The following is a 20,842-nucleotide window of genomic DNA, read 5'->3' on the forward strand; positions in this document are numbered from 1 at the left end:
TACTATAACATAACTACTGCTTAAACATTTCCTTCCAATCTTTGTCTGTGTATCTACATATTTTACATATTTGCATTCACAGTGCACATCATTTGGTATTCCGATTCCCCCACAAACACTTTTTAAAGTATTTTCTCATGCTATCAAAGTCTCCAAAATTATTTTCAGTGCATGGAATTCCAGCAGGTGGATATAAACTAATTTAACCATTTCTCTCACCAGCAAATTTCACAGATTTTTCTAAATATATTCAGGTTATAGTCAATGCAATCTCAGGGCTACATTGAAAAGAGACAAAGAATACCAGTCAATATAAAATCAAGTTTTATCCATATCCTACTCTCAGAGAAATTTCTCCCCAAATCTAAACCCTTTCTCCTCTATTTTCATCAGAATTCAAACTAAAATAATTACATACATACATACATAACATGGCAGTTTTATGAGAACTGTCAACCACAAATTGTCTCATTCACTATAACCATAGCTTCCTTCCCTGGAGAAGGAATTTGAGAGGGGGGGGGGTGCAGCTAAAGGCTGCGTGAATACCTCCTTCTGGCCATATTTTTCTTTAGTCCTATACACTGAAAACTTTTCCTCCTTCCTCTCATTAAAAGTAGAAAAACAACTGTATGGTGACAGATGGTAGCTATGCTTGTGGTGAGCATAGTTATAGAGTTGTTGAATTACTACGTTGTACACCTGAAACTAATTTATTATGCATCACCTGTACTTCAATTATAAAAAAAAGTAAAAAAACAAGTATCTCTAAAAACAGCTGTAAAATAAAGTCAATTTATCCTTCTGAAGGGAATCAAAAATCTTTCAGGGCAAAATAGGAAGTAAAACATCAAATATTTAAAAATCTTCTCCCTTAGTTTGACTACTTGTCATAAAAAAGGAACAGCATAGAAATCAAAACTTTTATCAATATCCCTTTCAACAACCTTTACAATTATTTTACAATGAAATAAATTTGTTCATTAAATTATTTGCTACAGAAATATAGCCAGAGAGCACCTGGGTGGCTCAGTCAGTTAAGCATCTGCCTTCAGCTCAGGTCATGATCCCGGGGTCCTGGGATCGAGCCCCACATCGGGCTCCCTGCTCAGTGGGGAGCCTGCTTCTCCCTCTCCCTCCCCCCACTTGTGTTCTCTCTCTCTCACTCACTCTCTCTCTAATAAAAATCTTCAAAATAAAAATATTAAAAAAAAGAAATACAGCCAGAGTATACCAATTCCTTATGAAGAATTCATTATTAAACATATTCTATACCTTTTTCATAAATATGCTTTCACTATGCTTATAATAAACTATATAAAAGCTAAAATGAATAGGAAAAAATTTCTATTTGTTAGTATGGTAGAAATATGAGGTCAATTTCATGCTTTCAATTTCCATTAATAAAATGCTTTTACAATAAATAATAATCATTTTTAAAGTTATCCAGGGACACGTGGCTGGCTCAGTAAGTGCAGCACGGGACTCTTGATCTCACGGTTGTGAGTTCGAGCCCACGTTAGGTGTAGAGATGACTTAAAAATAAAATCTTTCAAAAAAATTAAAAACTAGGAATGCCTGGGTGGCTCAGTCAGTTAAGTGTCCAACTCGATTTCAGCTCAGGTCATGATCTCAGGCTCATGCAACTGAGCCCCGCATCAGGCTCCACACTCAGTGGGGAGTCTGCTTCTCTCCCTCTCTCTCTGCCCCTCCCTGCTCTCAAGTGTGTGCAACCTCTAAAATAAATAAATAAAATTAAAGTTATCCAGATAACTAAGTTAAAAAAAAAAGCTATCACTCTTGGAAGGACAAAACAGCTGAACAACATAAACTAAATTTCCAGAAGAATATGGACTCATAGGAGCTGAGGAAATTCTCGTCTTAATCAGAGAAGATTACAATAGACAACAAATAGCCCAGGTCATTTTGCTGACACTAAATGACATGAAAACAATCACAATGTCATCCACAAAATAGCAAAGGCAGTCCCCATTTCACACGTTTTTAAATGCCCATTTAAATGGTTAGGAACATCTATTGTATTTTAGAAGTGGTACTTTAAGACTACCAAGGCTAACCCCACAAAATCCTGTAAAATCTATACTAAAGTTGAAAAACATTACATTTACAATGTGGAGGAAAACTTAACAAACCTTATAATTATACATGAAAATAAAAGATTTTATCTTAATGCTAACATTCCAGAAAAAGTAGGGTTTTTCCTTTTGCTTATTTTTAGTATTCTCTACACCCAACGTGGGGGCTCAAACTCACGACCTGGACATCAAGAGTCACATGCTCTTCCAACTAAGCCAGCCAGGCGCCCCTCAGAAAAAGTAGTTTTAAGGACAGCCACAAGTAAAAGGGACTTCTAGAGATTCTTAGACATTCTTTGTGGGATCTGACCACTAAAGACACTAGTTCTTGGTTATGTCAGGACTACTCATGTTTATCAGCCATCATTACAGTATCATTTTCCTGGGGGGAAGGGTCTTATAAAAAGGAGAAGTAGTGTGAGCAAAAGAAACAGGGAAGGGAGGGGCAGAAAGGCAAAGGGCTCAGGGAACACTACCCAAACTCAATCCCCCTGAGACAGAACAAAGGAAATTTGAAGAAATGACATTCAGTTAGTTTTCTGCATGGACTACCAATTGGAGCCCTTAGACCAAAGCTCGACTGCTGGCAGATACCAGCCAAAGAATGTATGCATTAAGGAAGCAGGCAAGGGCAGATGAAAGAGCACTGGCAATTCAGTCAATGAGGCCACGCTCGTAACTATTTTTGGCTTCATATGTGAATCAGAACAACCATGCAAATTAACAATAATCTGGTAGTTATTAAAGATCCATACTGTCCCATTTTAAACCGAAGAGTAATTATCCTGTGTTACACTATTTACAGTTTTCTGAAAATTCTTTCTCTTATTTTACCCACACAAGATTTCAATCACAAACGAGATCAAAGTTAACTGAGAAGTTATAAACTTGTTTTAAACATAGGGAAGAAAAAAGTTAAGTATCCAAGTGCTTTTACGAAGGAGTCTTTCTTTACTTTCTTAACAACTCTGGCAGTCAACTGACTTATTCAAAAGAAAAGGCATTATAGCAACCTCAGAAATCTTTATGAAAGATCATACAACTTTACAAGCAGAATAAATTGGAAAATAAGTGAGGGTACAGGCTAGGAATGTTAAGTCTTAAAACAGGTCTTACCCAAATGACAAAAGAAAAAAAAGGCTCATTTGTTAAAAAATGCTTTCCACTCAAAAATTCAAATGTTCTGGGGTGCCTGGGTGGCTTAGTCATTAAGCGTCTGCCTTCAGCTTGGGTCATGATTCCAGGGTCCTGGGATCCAGCCCCACATTCGGCTCCCTGCTCAGCAGGAAGCCTGCTTCTCCCTCTCCCACTCCCCCTGCTTGTGTTCCCTCTCTCACTGTCTCTCTCTGTCGAATAAATAAATAAAATCTTAAAAAAAAAATTGAATGTTCTTTAAAAAGTATACACTCTAAGATTTAATTTTTGATAAAACAAAAGTAAACTTATCTATAGAAAAACATTGTTTTTAATCTTCTATTCATAAAGGCATGATTTAAATAACTATAATGAATTTTATTTAATCATTTTTTATTTAAAACAGATTACTGGTTATAAATTATTTTTTCCTGATTGAAAAAGCTGTTATGGGTTCTACCCTCACTGAAAGCTACATATGAAAATGCTTTAAACTTACTAGACATAATTGCTTTTATTTTTGCCCCTCCTTTTCTAAATCCAAATGCCTAATTTTAAATTAATAAATGCTAAATAGTAAAAGCCTTTAAAATTAAAATTTACATCCTGTTTAATTACATCTTACTTAATAAATCATACTTGTGATATGTAGTAAACAACTCCTTTGCTTTTAATGTTTTCCATGACAACTGCCTTTAATAAGATCCCCAGATACTACCTAAACATAACCAGCTTTAGTAAAAACACCACCTTAGTTTCTGGAAATTTCCTAGTGCAAACAAGATCAGAATAGTTTTTCCATGCTAGATTTTCTCTTCTGTTTATGACTGATAGCTAGCCTGTGTAATTTTTAATACAGCTATCAACTGCTATTTGGCCAAATATACCATGTCACAACGATAAAAGCCAAGCAATATATGACTATTATGCAGATCAAACATCTATATACAGAAATATATAGTCTCACTGTAACTACAGTTTTAATCCTAACTGTAATATACTCATATAAAGGCTTTATATAATGTGAACTATCTCATATCTTTTGTTTTTCATTCATAACAATTTAACGGAAAACAAAACATCTATTAATTTTGACCACGACGAAAATAATAGCTATGACACTTTTAAAAGTCTTACCTCTGTAAGTTGAACTATCATGGCTTTTATTTTCACTGAGGATCCGGCATAAATGCAAACTAGAATAAAATAGAAATAATCTGCATTCATTTCCAATCCTAATATAGATGACCCTTATAGAGCAAATTACATCAACTAAAAATATTTGGAAATGTATCAGATGTGTTTAAATCCATTAGTTTATAATAAAAATAAAACAAACCTAAAAACCCTAACTGGTCAGAACTGGAGGATGCTAGTAAATCAATTCATTATTTTTGAAAACTGGAAAAGAATAAAAATCAAGCACTTATTCTGCCTTTCTCATATGAACCAATAATTGGTAAGAAATGTCTCTGTACTGAAGTATCTCAGCTAATAAAGAAGGAATGACAGAAGAACATCACCATTTAAAGATCCCTAATAAACTAAAGGATCCAAGCATCTATCAATAGCTGTTTACATCACAAGAGACAACCAAACATTATGTGTGTCCTAATTCTGATGAAAAAATACACCACCCACCTATGACGTTGTCTTTAAGAAAAAAAAAAAAAAGGCCATGAACCTCAATTCGAACTATGTGAAACTCTGTACAGACAATGACCCAGTGTCTTCAACAAATACACTGCAAGGAAAAATTAAAGATGCTGGAGAATCCTCAGGGTAAAAGAGGCTTGAGAGATCTATCAATCACAGTGTTTGGATCCTGTTTTAAACAAGTATTTTTAAAATTAATATTTCTGCGTCAACTGGAGTATTTTATAAAGATCTTATAAACTTTGGGGGTGCCTGGGTGGCACAGACAGTTAAGGCATCTGACTCTTGGTTTCAGCTCAGGTCTGATCTGAGGGTCGTGAGATCAGGCCCCACGTGTCTGCTTGAGTTTCTCCCTCCCTCTCCCTCTGCCCCTCCCCCCTACCTCGCACTCTCTCATGCTCTCTCTCTCAAATAAATCTTTAAAAAAATGATTTTATAAATTTTATAAAAATATATCTTTAAAAGATAATACCAAAATATTCACAGATAAAATGGGAATGGGAAAATGGGTTGGGGTTATAGGTGAAACAAGATTGGCCAGCAGCTGAGAACTACCAAAGCTGATTAAGGATTTCATTAGTATTCTACTTTCTCATCTGTTTGAGATTGTTTCTAATAATAAAGTTTAAAAACAAAAAAACTGAAAATTGAAAAAAAAACTTGTATTTTAAACACCTCTTCATTAGATTAATTTAAATATCGCAAAGAAGGATAGATACACACAATACAGTGAAAAGAGGTATGCTCAACTGGAATTCCAGAAAGGAGAGAGAACAGGGCAAAAACAATTTTTGAAGATATAATAGCCAAGAATTCAATTTTCTAGAACTGAAGTGAAATCCACAACTAGACACATCATAATAAAACTACAGAAAACCAAAGACAAAATCAGTTAACCACCTGAGGAAAAAAAAGACAACATCTTCGGGACTTCTCGACAAGAACACTGAATGCAAGAGATAGACAGATGAAAGATACATCCAGGGGCGCCTGGGTGACGCAGCGGTTAAGCGTCTGCCTTCGGCTCAGGGCGTGATCCCGGCGTTGTGGGATCGAGCCCCACGTCAGGCTCTTCCGCTGGGAGCCTGCTTCTTCCTCTCCCACTCCCCCTGCTTGTGTTCCCTCTCTCGATGGCTGTCTCTATCTTTGTTAAATAAATAAAATCTTTAAAAAAAAAAAAAAAAGAAAGATACATCCAAAGTGCTAAAACAAAGCATCTGCTCACCTAAAATTCTATACCCAAAAAACATAGTTCCAAGTTCCAAGAAAAGGCAAAATAAGGACTAAAGTTCAGACAAACAATAACTGATTCACACACTAAAATAAACACTTAAGGACTTTTTTACACAGAATAAAAATTATTCCAGAGAGAACTTTACAGCTGCAGCAAGAAATGAGGAAAAAGTGGCAAGTAGATGGGTGATTCTACATGAATATTAACTGATAATAATAGTGTCTTGTGGTATTTAAACATGTGCAGTATTAAATACATAGATAAATGGAAAAATAATATTGAAATACATCAGGACTAATGGGTTTATGCCAAATACACGAAGTTGGTTCAAATTAATTCACCACATTAAACTGACTCTTAAAAATCACACGAGTTCAACAGATGCATAAAAGACATTTGACAAAATTCAACATCCATTCACCATTTTTTAAAAAAAGACTTAAAAATAGGAATAGAAAGGAACCGTTATAATTTGGTAAAGTAGCAGTTCTGATAGTGTGGTTCACAAACCTCTGATCCCCAAGACACTTTAGAGTTCTGCAAGGTCAAAACCATATTCATAATAATACTAAGACTTAATTTCCCTGTTTTGCAATATTAACATTTATACTAACCGTTCATTTTTTTTTTTTTCTTAGAGGGGGAAGGGGCAGAAGGAGAGAGAGAATCCTCAGCAGGTTCCACACACAGCTTGAAGCCCAAAACAGGGCTCAATCTCACAACCCTGAGAGATCATGACCTGAGCCAAAATCAAGAGTCTGACACTTAACCAACTGTGCCACCCAGGTGCCCCTGCACTAACAGTTCAAAATAAAAGGAGGGGCGCCTGGGTGGCACAGCGGTTAAGCGTCTGCCTTCGGCTCAGGGCGTGATCCCAGCGTTATGGGATCGAGCCCCGCATCAGGCTCCTCCGCTATGAGCCTGCTTCTTCCTCTCCCACTCCCCCTGCTTGTGTTCCCTCTCTCGCTGGCTGTCTCTGTGTTAAATAAATAAATAAAATCTAAAAAAAAAAAAAAAAAAAAAAAAAAGGAAAGACTGCTGGCACCTTAGCACGTATCAAGGCACTTGCACCAAACTGCTTCACTGATTCTTCGTGATCAAGAAATCAAAGGAGGGGCGCCTGGGTGGCTCAGTCGTTAAGCGTCTGCCTTCGGCTCAGGTCATAATCCCAGGGCTCTGGGATCGAGCCCCCGCATCGGGCTCCCTGCTAGGTGGGAAGCCTGCTTCTCCCTCTCCCACTCCCCCTGGTTGTGTTCCCTCTCTTGCTGTGTCTCTGTCAAATTTTATTTTTAAATCTTAAAAAAAAAAAAGAAATCAAAGGAAAGAGGGACACCTGGGTGGTTCAGCTGGCTGAGCATCGGACTCTTGATTTCAGCTCAGGTCATGATCTCATGGGTCCTGAGATCAAGCCTCACATTGGACTCTCTGGTCCGTGGACAGTCTGCTTGTGACTCTCCCCCTTTGCCTCTCCCCCAACCCACATGCACATGTTCTCTCTCTCTTAAATAAAAAAAAAAAAGAAGAAGAAACCAAAGGACAGAATAAAGCCAGTCCTATGTAAGATGTCGCCAAACTATTTTTCATGACCATTCACAAAACAAAAGCCAGTTTCACTTAAGAAGGTACTTGATGGAAGTGGCATCAGCAAGATGGCAGAACAGGAAGCCCCAGGTTTTCCTTCTTCCCAAAGAAACACCAACTCAACAACAATACACATGCCAATTCCCTTCATGAGAAATTCAAAAAGCAGTTTAGAGGCTCCTGTACCCCAGGTGAGCACTAAACCAACTGCATCAAAGCCAGCAGGAAAATTCATGTCACCCTTTCACCACAGTCCCTATTCCTGGCACAGCACCACACGACTGGAAAAAAAAAAAACTCTCAGCTCCCAAATTCCCCCTGAGGATGGAAAGAGAAGACTGGACTTTACATCTAACATTCTGACTTGAGGTAGGGGCTGCCTGAGTAACTAGTTTCTTACCTGAACATCTTGGAGCACAGACAGGACCGTGCATACCCTAGGTGCCTGAGGCCTGCTGACAACAGAAAAAAGCTGGGTGGCAAGCTACAGGTTCAGAGAATCCATAGTACAGCAGACAGAAACCAATGCAGCTCAGCAACGTCTCCCTCAGGGGAGAAAGAGTATCCAACATTCCAGCTTTTGGGGGACTGCCTGAAGAACTGGTTTCTGTTTAGCCTGACCTAGGGCAGTGACAGCACCCAGCCTACTCTAGCTGCCTAGAGACCACCAAGAACAAAAAAGAGCTGGATGGTATGCTGCTACTTCATAGGACCCAGAAAGTACAACAGATGGACACCAAAAGATACAAAAGAGTACAAGCTTCTGGAAAAAAAGACACTGGAAAATTCCTTTAATGTGGAATCTACAGACATAAGTCCAAAAGACACATCCACAGAAAAGGTTTGAGAAGCTCCCAGAATCTATAGCCAGGCTTATTTTTTTTTAAGATTTTTTATTTATTTATTTGACAGAGATAGCCAGCGAGAACACAAGGGAACACAAGCAGGGGGAGTGGGAGAGGAAGAAGCAGGCTCCCAGCCAAGGAGCCCGATGTGGGACTCGATCCCGGAACACCGGGATCACGCCCTGAGCCAAAGGCAGACGCCTAACGACTACACTACCCAGGCATTCCTATAGCCAGGCTTATTGGTAAAGGCCTCTCCCTGTACTAAGCAGATCCACAAAGACTGGGAGAGAGGAGTGTTTTTTAAATACAATCATACAAACAACAAAATTTAAAAGAACATAAAGAAACAGGGAAGAGGCCCAATAAAAGGAATAAAATGAGTCTCCAAAAGCTGACCCTAAAGAATTAGAGATGTATGAGTTACCTGACAAAGAATTTAAAATAACCATCATAAAGATGCCCAATGAGCTCAGGAAAATGATGCATGAATAAAATGAGATTTTCAATGAAAGAACAGAAAATGTTTAAAAGGAACCAAACAAATTTTGGAGCTAAAGAATGTAATAACTGGGGCCCCTGTCTGGCTCAGTCAGTACACCATGAACCTCTTGATCTCAGAGTTGTGAGTTTGAGCCCCATATTGGGCATGGAGCCTACTTAAAGAAAAAAAAAAGACTGTAATAACTGAACTGAAAAAAAAAGAGGTTCAACAGCATTTATGGATAATCACATGCAAAAGAATGAAATTAGACACTTATCTTACATCATACAAAAACCAACTCAAAATGGATTCATAAATTTAAGAACCAAAACTGTGAAATTCCTAGGAAAAAAACACAGGGGAAAAGCTTCATGACGCTGGTCTTGACAATGATTTCTTGGATGTGACAACAAAAGCAAAAACAGACAAGTAGAACATGAAGCTAAAAATTGTATGCACAGCAAAGGAAACAATGAGCAGAATGAAAAGGCAACTTATGGAAGAAAATACTTGCATACCATATATCTGATAAGGGATTAACATCCAAAATATATAAGGAACATCTATAATTCAATAGCAAAAAAAAAAACCAAGCCAATTAAAAAAATGGGTAAAGAACTTGAACACATTTCTCCGAAGCAGACATACAAATGGCCAATAGTTACATGAAAAGATGTGTAACATCACTTATCAGAGAAATGCAAATCAAAACCACAGATATCACTTCTGTAAGGATGGCCACTATCAAAAAAACAGAAACAACTGATAAAGGAGTTATCCAAAATATACAAAGAGCTCTTAAAATTTAATTTAAAAAACAACTTAAAAATGGGCAAAAGACCTTAACAGACACCTCACCAAAGATATACAGATGGCAAAATAAGCGTATGAAAAGGTGCCTTACATTATATGTCATCACAGAAATGCAAATCACAACGAGATACCACTACACACCTATTAGTATAGCCAAAATCTGGAACACCGCCAACACCGAATGCTATTAAGGATGTGGCACAACAGGAACTCTCAATCATTACTGGTGGAAATGAAAAATGGTATAGCACATTTGAACTGTTTGGTGTTTTCTTATAAAACTAAACACACTCTAACGTTATGATCCAGCAATCTCACTCCTTGGTATTTACCCTAAAGAAGTGAAAACTTACGTCCACACAAAAATCTACGCATAGATGTTTACAGCAGCTTTATTCATAATTGCCAAAACCTGGAAGCAACCAAGATGTACTTCAGTAGGTGAATGGATAAGCTGGTACATCTAAACCATGCAATTATTCAGTACTGAACAGAAATGAGCAATCAAGCCATGAAAAGACATGGGGGAACCTTAAATACATATTACTAAGTGAAAGAAACCAATCGGAAAAGGCTATATAGTGTATATTTCCAATTATATGACATTTTGGAAAAGGCAAAACTATGAAGAGAGTAAAAAGATCAGTGGTTGCCAGGGGTTGGGGGTAGCCAGAGAGATGAACAAACAACACAGAGAATACTCAGGGCAGGGGAAATACTCTGATACTATAATAGAGGATACATATCAGTACACATTTATACAAACCCACAGAATATACAACACCAAGAGTGAAGCCAAAGGTAAACCATGAACTTTGGGTGATTGTGATGTGTCAACCTAGATTCATCAATTGCAACAAAGGTACCACTCTGGTGGACAATGTTGAAAATAAAGGAGATAGGTATACATGTGTGGGGGCAAGGGGTAAATGGGAAATCTCTGTACCTACCTGTCTATTTTTCAGTTAACCTAAAACTGCTGTAAAAAAATTAATTCTTTAAAAAAAAACAGAAAATAGCAAGTGATGGGGAGGATGTGAAGAAACCAGAACCCTTGTGAATTGTTGGCGGAAATGTAAAATGGTGCCGCAACTATGGGAAACAGTATGGAAGTTCCTCAAGAAATTAAAAATAGAACTACAGGGGCACCTGGGTGGCGCAGTCGTTAAGCGTCTGCCTTCGGCTCAGGGCGTGATCCCAGCGTTCTGGGATCGAGCCCCGCATCAGGCTCCTCCGCTGGGAGCCTGCTTCTTCCTCTCCCACTCCCCCTGCTTGTGTTCCCTCTCTCGCTGGCTGTCTCTATGTCAAATAAATAAATAAAATCTTAAAAAAAAATAGAACTACAATCCAGCAATCCCACTTCTGGGTATTTACTCAAAAGATTTGAAATCAGGATTTCAAAGAGGTATTTGCACTCCCATGTTCACTGCATATTATTCACAATAGCCCACAGGTAGAAACAACCTAAATATCCATCAACAGATGAGTGTATAAAGAAAATGTGGCATATACATACAACCAAATATTATTCAGCTGTAAGAAGGAATTCCTGTCATATACTACAACACAGATGAGCCTTGAGTACAGTATGCAGAGTGAAATAAGTCACAGAAGCATAAATACTGCACAATTCTGCTTATATGAAGTATATCTAAGGGAGTCAAATTCATAGAAGCAAAAAGTATAATTTCAATGGTTACCAGGGACTAGAGGGAAAGAGAAATGGGGAGTTGCTATTCAATGGGTATAAAACTTCAGTTACACAAGATGGAAAAGATCCAGAGATCTACTGTACAACATTGTGCTTACCTCTAACAATATGGTACTGTTCACTTAAAAATTTGTTAAGGCTGATTTTGTTATGTGTTTTTATCTATAATAAAAAAATGTGCTTGATGAAGTAGTAAAAAATATTAATTTAATTAAATCGGGAGCCCTGAGAACACATCTTTTTTTAAAAAACATGTATTTTAATATTCTATGTGACAAGATGGAAGGTACACATAAAGCATTTCTGCCATACACCAAAATACTATAGTTGTCTCCAGGAAAATCACTTAAGCAACTGTTTAAATTGTGAGCTAAGTTAGCTACTTTTTCATAAAACGCCATTTTTACTTGAAAGAACAACTGACAAACAATGGTTATTCAGACTTGGGTCTTTGGCAGGCGTTTTCTCAAAAATGAACCAACTGAGCCAGTCACTTCAAGGAAAACAACTGAGAGTATCTGTTGCCAATGATACAAAATGTGAGGTTTCAAACAAAAATTCAAATACTGAAAAACTTATAGCTGCCACCATGGACTTGACTAGATCCCAATTCACAAAAAAACTTTCCTGATTAGTTCAGTGATGATACTAAAGAATGTGGGGGTTTTTTTAATTTAATACAATGTACCGTGTCAATATTTGGAAGAGCTGCATCATTTAGTGAACCAGTATTTTCCAACTGACCAATGCATGATGTTGCAAAACAATGCATGGGTAAAAGTTTCCAAGTAAAAGACAAATGCATTTTAATTTAACAAAGTACAAAAAGTTCACTGATGTGGTTTTGGATTTGGCATTGCAATAAACCATTAAGAAACTACCACTTGACAAATTTTGACATGATACCAAAGAAGAATATCTACAATTATCTGAAAAGACTATTAAAATTCTCCTCCTTCTGCCAACTATTTATCTGTGTGAGGCCAGATTTTCTTCATATACATCATCCACAACAATACATTGCAAACCCTACTTCATAGCACACATAAAAATCAACTCCATTTAGATAAGGCTTAAAAATGAAAAGCAAAATAATACGTTTCCAGAAGATCATACGAGGATAAGTTCATTTGCCTTGGAATGGGGAAAACACTGCTTAAACACAAAAAACTACTAATCATAAAGCAAAAGATCAATAAATTTGACATTAAAACAATAACTTCTGTTCATCAAAAATCACCATTTTAAGAGTGGAAATGCAAGCCAAAGAGTAACAAAAGATATCTGCCACATATACAGTACAACCCACAAAGGACACAAATACAGACTATATAAAGAACTGCCACAAATCAATGAAAGAAATGTAAACAATCCAATAGAAAAATGGGAGAAAAAATATAAAGAGGCCTTCCACAAGAAATCAAAAATCCAAATGGCCAATAACATATAAAAAAATGCCCACGGGGATGCCTGGGTGGCTCAGTCCATTAAGTGTCTGCCTTCAGCCCAGGTCATGATCCCAGGGTGTTAGGATCGAGTCCCACATCGGTCTCCTTGCTCAGCGGGGAGCCTGCCTTCTCCCTCTGCCTGCCACTCTTCCTGCTTGTGTACTCTTGGCGTGCACTCTCTCTCTCTCTCTCTGACAAATAAATAAAATCTTTAAAAAAATAAAAATTAAAAAAGATGCCCATGAAAATATTAGCCCCAACAAAACACCATTACATAGATACTGACAAAAAACTTAAAGTCTGACAATATTAAGTGTTAGCGAGGATGTGAAGCAAGGTGAACTCTCATACACCTGCTATTGGGAGTGTATTTTGAAATAGTTTCACAGTTTATAGGAGAGCTAAAGTTAGTCACAATCTAGAACCCAGAGATTTTCTACACTTCAGTATATATCCCACAAAAACACATGCTTATGTACACCAAGATACTTGTATAAGATGTTTCTATTGGCACTGCTGGAAATAGCTGAAAATTCAAAACAGCAAAATTGTTCATCAACAGCATAAGAGATAAAAAAAATTGTGGTAGAGTTATGCAATGGAGCATCTTGTAACTATGAAAATCAAAGAATGGCAAATACTTGCAAAAATATCAATGGATCCTAGAGACATAATGTTGAGCAAAAGCAGCCAGATACAAGAGAATACACCCTTTATGATTCCATTTATAGGAAACTGAAGAACAAACTTAAGCTTATAGGGTAGTAAAACTGTAAATAAAAACAAGGAAGAGAAAACCATAAATGTCAGGATAATGGTTACCATGGAGAGATAAAAAGTGTGCACTCTAGAAAGGCGGTTGTCTTGACCTGAGTGAGAGTTACATGGGTGTGCATATTACACTGATTCTTTAAGCTCTACATTTAAGTTTTACGCAATTTTCTACATTGTTTTAATTGCACAATTTACAAAAAGAAATATTCTTATTACAAGTTGCACAAGGCTCTAACAAAAAAGAAAACCAAGGAATGCGAGTTTTTAATTTTATGTCTAGCAATCCTTTTTCCGTAGTCAATAAAACAAATAATTTTAAGACTTCTAGAATATCACTCTATATCACGCCTAAAGTGAAATATGCCACATTACGATCAGCCAGAGAGATTATCTACTTTGCAGATTATCTATGCTGTACCAGCTCGCCACTCTGTCTTTTGATTATTTCAATACTTCATCATCATGATGAGCCAAGCAAGGTTGTTTAAAGTCAATAAAGTAAACTTTTCTTGGTCAACAATTCACATGTAGGTCTCACAAAATTATCTTCAAAGTCAAAGAATAAAAAAGCCTTGCCAATCAAGACTAATTAAATCTGCATAGTTTGAAAATCTCATTTAGTTATTAGTTTCTTAACCAACTCCTATTAAAAAAAAACAAAAAAAATTTTTCAGAGAGCACATTATAAATGGTAAAATAAACTGATTTAAGTTTAACCCCAAGTACTTTCAACTACTTCCCTGAAGAATGAGACAGGCCTTCCAATGTGTTGAGAACAGTGGTTAAGCTTTTAATTTCTCAAAATGTTAAACCTACCACAAGCTTATCTGAAATATAAAACAAAATCAATCTTCCTTCCAACAAGCAACACAGAAATATCTGCTTCAGACCGACATCAGAAACTGTAACCTAAAAATGTCTACCATCTAGCTCTTTTTTGTTAAGAGTAAATATGTAAGAGAGTTGGGGTGCCTGGGTGGCTCTGTCAGTTAGGTGTCTGCCTTTGGCTCAAGGCATGATCCCAAGGTCTGAGATCAAGCCCCGTGTTGGGCTCAGGGAGCCTGCTTCTCCCTCTCCCTCTGCAGCTCCCCCTGCTTGGGCTCTCTCGTTCTCTCTCTCACACATAAATAAGTAAAATCTTAAAAAAAAAAAAAAAAGAAAGTATATCAAGATCACTTCAATATTTGCTATAAAGTATTAAAACAATTCCTTGTGGTTCTCACTGTCCCCAAAGGTTCGAATCCCTTTAGAAAGTAGTAGTAGGAAACTCTGCTTTTTGACAGAAGAATGGAATGGAATCAAGTAACTCATTTTTCCCTTTGTATCCAGACTACTAAAAAGCAAGGTCAAATATTCTTTCTCATGGTGAACATATTCACGTATTCACATTTTCAGCAGCTTCATTTTCTATTTGTTTTAATAAGCTTACAGCATGTCTTTCACAATAATCCTTCCAGTGGGGAGGAGAGAATGTCAGTGTTCCCACCTCATCCCACCTAATCTAATGGTACAGCCATTGTTACATAATTTTAAGAAATAATTAAAACATAATTCCATCTTGTCAGTCACAAGGCCACAAACATACTCATTAGAATGTAGGTGATAATGTCATCATGAACTATTAATTAGCATCTCAAAGATTTGTTCAAATTGTGTAAGGAATCACTGATGGTTTATTACGATAAGGCAATTCACCTGCATAAGATACTTTTATTTCCCTAGTATAAAACAGTTCTTCCCTAGTTGGAGGAGGAAACTAAACCAATTGCTAAGAATGTTTCCCCAATCAGATTTCTCCATGCTCTTCTCCCTAAGTAATTCACTAACAGAAGATCAATCATAAAGTATCCTTTATTTTTTTTAATTTTTTTTAATTATATTAGTCACCATACAGTACATCCCTGGTTTTTGATGTAAAGTTCGATGATTCATTAGTTGCGTATAACACCCAGTGCACCATGCAATATGTGCCCTCCTTACTACCCATCACCAGCCTATCCCATTCCCCCACCCCCCCTCCCCTCTGTAGCCCACAGTTTGTTTCTCAGAGTCCATAAAAAAACAACTCTGGGTGGCTCAGTCGTGCCGAAGCTCAGGTCATGATCCCAGGGTCCTGGGACTGAGCCCCACTCAGAGGGGAGCCTGTTTCTCCCTCTCCCTCTCCTTCTGCCGCTCCCCCTGCTTATGCTGTCAAATAAATAAAATCTTTAAAAAAAATTGTTTCTGAATGCTGCATGTCCTACCACACCCGTTAAACAGTTTTAGTACTCTATCCTAAGTTATAAAGGAAGAAAAAACAAAACTACCTTCAGCAGTTGCCCGTTCTAATGTGGCTTAAAAAATAATCAAATATTCTGCCTCAATCTAAATGATTATTTTATTCCTCTCATAACCTCCAAATAATTGAGTTTGCCAGTTTTTCCACTTTTAAAACAATTTGGTGCCAGTTTTTCCACTTTTTAAACAATTTGGTGCTATTTTGGAGATGCTGTCTCAGGTCCCTGAGACCAAAGACAGAAGAGAATCTACATTCTGTCAAAGATCTGTGAAACTTAAACTGAACGTCTTAATTTCTTCCAAGGACTCAAGTATTCTGTAAATAGTTCTTGAGTACTTAGCTTTCCACCTTACTTGAACCCGTTTTCCAGTAAAAAAGGAAACAGCACAAGCCTGAGCTACTTGATTATGGTCATCATCTCAAAGTTGGCTTCACATATAAAACACCAATGTCGATCTGTGCTTCAATTAATTCTTAAAAGCAAAACAACAAAAAAGGCTAAATTTGGTGAAGCAAAGTACTACTTCTACTATCATTATCAGAACAGAAATACAACACAAAAATGAAATATTGGGCATGCAGTTTTATCTTGAAACATGCATTTATGAAAATGAAAATATTCATTTATGAGGAGGAAAGGGAACAGGAAATGTTTAAAAAAGAACAAAGGTTCCTGCACACAAGTACATTAATAGCACTCCCTCTACCTTAATATTTAAACACCGGAGAATAATTTAATTTTTCTAACAAAGAAAGCAATAGCCTAGAAAATCTCCTGATATTGCTACAACATTTTTTGAAAAATGCATTTCTCTTACCAGGAAAAAAGACCAAGACTTATTCTTAACTTGTGAATACAGTTCAAAATGAGAAAATAAATGCCAATGAAAACTAAAATATGAATAAAAGGCTTCAGATAAAGCTTCAGCTGAATTTAGATATCTTTTGAAGAAAAAAAGACTCAACTACCAAGACAAATCTCTTTGAATGATTATTTGCCATAAACTCCCTCCTCCTACCTCCCTCCAAAAAATTCAGGTCTGACAACATTAAATGAACGTCCAAATGCACTTAGATTAAGTTCCGGAAGATGTAAAATTATTTGGTAGCAGCAGAAGAAAAAGAATGGCAAGCAAAACATCTGGCAATTAAATTTTAAAAGCTTATTATAACTACTAATAATTAATAAGGTGAGATTTAACCAGAATTTCTAATTGATATGTAAATTTTTTAAAATAATTAAGTTCTTCGAACAAATAGATAATATTCAACAAATATAAATATTTCAAAATTAGACAAAGTATGGACATGAGGCTAACATCTTCAGATTAAGACCTTGGAAAATAAATCCTGCATTAAGGCTGCTTGTGACACAAAGAAATGCTGAGTTCACTGTGTTAATGATTTCTACTAAAAACAAAATTCATCACTGGATCTACCAGTACATGCAAGTTTATTAGCATAATCATGGCAAGTTCTATGCTAATATGAAGTCATCAAGAAACTAAAACTCTAATTCCAAAATTAAAGTGATTAAATCCTTATCTTTTATACGTGGCAGAATTCTTAAGTTTGCATTTAGATGTGAAACTTGTAAGAACAGATCTAAGTGTTACTAGAAAAGACCCTTAATAATTATGCTTTGGTCGTCCTCCTTTGTCCTTTTGGTATCTGTGGGTAAAGATCACTTTTAGAGTTCTATAATTTATCATTAAAAACATAATCGGTATCTCTGGAAACAATAGGTTAGCTAGGTATGTGACTGACCATTCAGACAAGCAAAATACAGTTTTTTTCTTTTCCCCATAATTACCTAACAAAGCTTATTCTTCAAAGCCTAGACTTTCCATCTTAACACAGCTGCTTTTCACGAGGCACAATTAAGAAACTGCCCTCTCTGAAAGTTACTAAATGCCCCATACATATCATGTGTTGCTTTAACACTATGTGGCTGAAGTTGACTACAACTCCAAAAATATACTGATAGGAAGTGACAGACAAGAAATGAACTAAAAACCTCATGAAATACATCATGCATTTTTCTTAAAAAGGTAATTTTCAGTCAAGTTAAATCTCATCTAATTTATCTCGTTAAAAACTAAAAACCCACCCAAGACATTATTTTAAATATTGGTCATATTCTAAAAGCCAAATCTATAAATGGATCACTAATAATTTGTTGGCACATTACCTTCGTTTTTAACATTTCCAGTTGCTGGTTTATATTTAAGAGGCTCTGTTTTCAGACAAAGGAAAGGATTTTTGGTAAAATATTTACAACACCATTCATTCTAATAAAATGAAAATGCCAGATATAAGAACTCTCAAGTTAGACTATATGCAACAAAGTTTTGAAAGAGGGGAAAGAGGTCAAATAAATGAAGACTAAGTACTGGATGGCGATGTGTTTGCCTATTTAAAATATTTCGTCATGTCATACAACTAACACCTTACGCTCTCTTCATATAACAGAATACGATTACAAAACTGACTACACTGGGGCGCCTGGGTGGCTCAGAAGGTTAAGCGTCTGCCTTCAGCTCAGGTCACGATCTCAGGGTCCTGAGATGGAGCCCCACGTCGGGCTCCAGGCTCAGCAGAGAGTCTGCTTCTCCCTCTCTCTCTGCCTCTCGCCCTGCTTGTGCTCTCTCTGTATCACTCTGTCTGAAATGAATAAATAAAATCTAAAAAAAAAAATGACTACACTGACTTGGATCTACGATAATCCAAACTACATTCCTCAAGCCATGGAATAACTACATACAAATAAGCCCTAACAACAGTTTTGAAAAAGCTCTTCAGGAACAATACGGGTAGCATGGATCATGCAAATATACATAAAAGTGAATCCAAAATCTCATTCTGATGAGGTATTTCAACCTCCTACATCACTATTTTTCTCCAACCACTCCCAGTAAGATGTCAAGCAGAATTTCACCTCCTAGCCCTAATACCACTCATTCTAAGGTGAAAGTAATAACAAAAAAGCTGTCAAAAACAGCTGGAAGGAGGAAGCCGAGCAATTGACAAAGATGACAGGCCCCAAATAACTAAGTAGGTAAACAAAACAATGAACTGATTTATCAGTTTGGGGAGGTTATCCTAATCTAACATAGATGAAAATGATGGTTTGGTTAGGTAACCTCCCATCCTGCCTTCCCTGCACCCAAGGAACTTAATAGCTACTTGTTAAATAGCATGTACAAGGATCTGGAAAATGTTCCTAACAGTTAAAAATGAATGTTTATCTAATAGACTTCTCACTTAATAAACCAATAAGCCCTCACTCTAAGCATATGCTAGAAAAGCTAGGGGGAGAGGGAGAAGGGGAGGGAAGGGGGGCACGGCGGGGGGCGGAAGGGTTGAACCAAAATAGATATGAAGCATAGTCCCCACTCTTCAAGGGTCTCTCAATTCGTTAGAGTACAAGAGAGTACACAGGAGAAAGAGTCAAAGACCAATTAATTGCTAACCTGAGTGGTACGGACTTTCTAAGAGCAAGAGCTGTCCAGAGAAGTTTAAATACCTAAAGATTGGAATAATAATATTACTTTTAATAGGTATCGCTTGAGCACTTACTATAAGCCAAGTGCTTTACAGGCATTATTTAGTCTTCACAACAATCCTTTGAGTACTTATTAATCCCAATTTACTCAAGGGGAAACGGTCAAAGTGGTTAAGGAACTTACCCAAGGTCACTCAGCTAGTTAAGTGGCTAAGACCGCCGCTTACCCAGGAAATAACAATTCTAGAGCTCACACAGTTAAGACTTAGTAAAGCAGCGCGAGTGCGCTCCGAGCGGGGCGGGGGCGGGGGCGGGGGCGGGGGCGAGGGCGGGGGCGGCGGCGGCGGCGGCGGCGGCGGCGGCGGGGGGGAGGAGGAGGCCAGAGACGCTGGCAATATTACACGCGCAAGATCGGGCAACGCATTCCCCGGGTTTCGTTCGAAGTAACGAAGTTCCAAAGATTCGTTATCTTTCGCACCAGCAACCGTAAACTGACTTGGGGTGGCGGGGCGACGACGACCGCAAAAATGGCTAACGAGAGTTAATCTCATACAATGTTGAGCTTTAGCTAATAAAGCGATTCAGAGAAAGAAATTAGAAATAAGTTGTTTTTGAATCTGGGGTTTCGCTGCTTAAACGATTTCTTTCTTTCCGAGAGAGCGGGAACTGAAATTTTGGGCGAGGAAACCGCGGGTATGGCAAATTACTGTTTTCTGTATTACCGGGGGAAAAAACAAGTTTTATGACTAAAGGAAACGCGTTATTCCAGGTACTCGAAAACCTTGGAGAGTTGCCAAAATTAGTTGCAGTCCCAGGACAAAATGGGGTTTAGGAAACATTTAATTACGAAAGTTGAATCAAACCCGAAATGGCTCTAAAGTGAAAAGACGGAGTAAAGAAATGCCGGTAGGTCTTCGGGGAAAGCGGCAATCCCAGCTACACTTCTCCCACGGCCAGTGGCGCCGCGCGAGGCCGGGACAATCCGAAAGACCGCTCCCCGGGAGGAAAAGAGGTGCCAAACGGGGCTCTTCATGACGCCCGGGGCATCGCGCCGGCGGGCGGAGAGGAGAGGAGGGAGTCGGGACGGTTCGCCCTCCTCGGACTTCGGGCAGAGGAGGCGTCGGGCTCCAAACTGCAGAGTCGAACGGGTGCAGAGTGAAGAAATGGGACAGAGAGATGGAAAGTCCGAACCCCCCCCCCCCCGGCGCGGCACCGTAAAGAGAAAGGAGCCAAGTGAGCTCAAGCGAAGAGGGGGACAAAAAGAGACGGAGCGAGAGCGCGGG

At 37.7% G+C, this 20,842-nt stretch overlaps 1 protein-coding gene across 19 annotated transcripts in view; it reads right to left on the minus strand.

Moving 5' to 3' along the window:
* THOC2 (THO complex subunit 2) overlaps positions 1-20,842 on the minus strand; it is a 110,367-nt gene that overhangs the window by 89,137 nt on the left and 388 nt on the right. For 18 of the 19 annotated variants that reach the window (XM_057314161.1, XM_044391659.3, XM_048213838.2 and 15 more), the window contains exon 2: positions 4,368-4,426. The exons of the other annotated variant lie outside the window; for it this stretch is intronic. In XM_057314161.1, coding sequence (XP_057170144.1) covers positions 4,368-4,426 — 59 coding nt within the window. The remainder of the gene's footprint in view (positions 1-4,367; positions 4,427-20,842) is intronic. 19 annotated transcript variants of the gene reach the window in all.

This window comes from Ursus arctos, chromosome X (assembly GCF_023065955.2).
Source record: "Ursus arctos isolate Adak ecotype North America chromosome X, UrsArc2.0, whole genome shotgun sequence".
Classification (NCBI taxonomy): Eukaryota; Metazoa; Chordata; class Mammalia; order Carnivora; family Ursidae; genus Ursus; species Ursus arctos.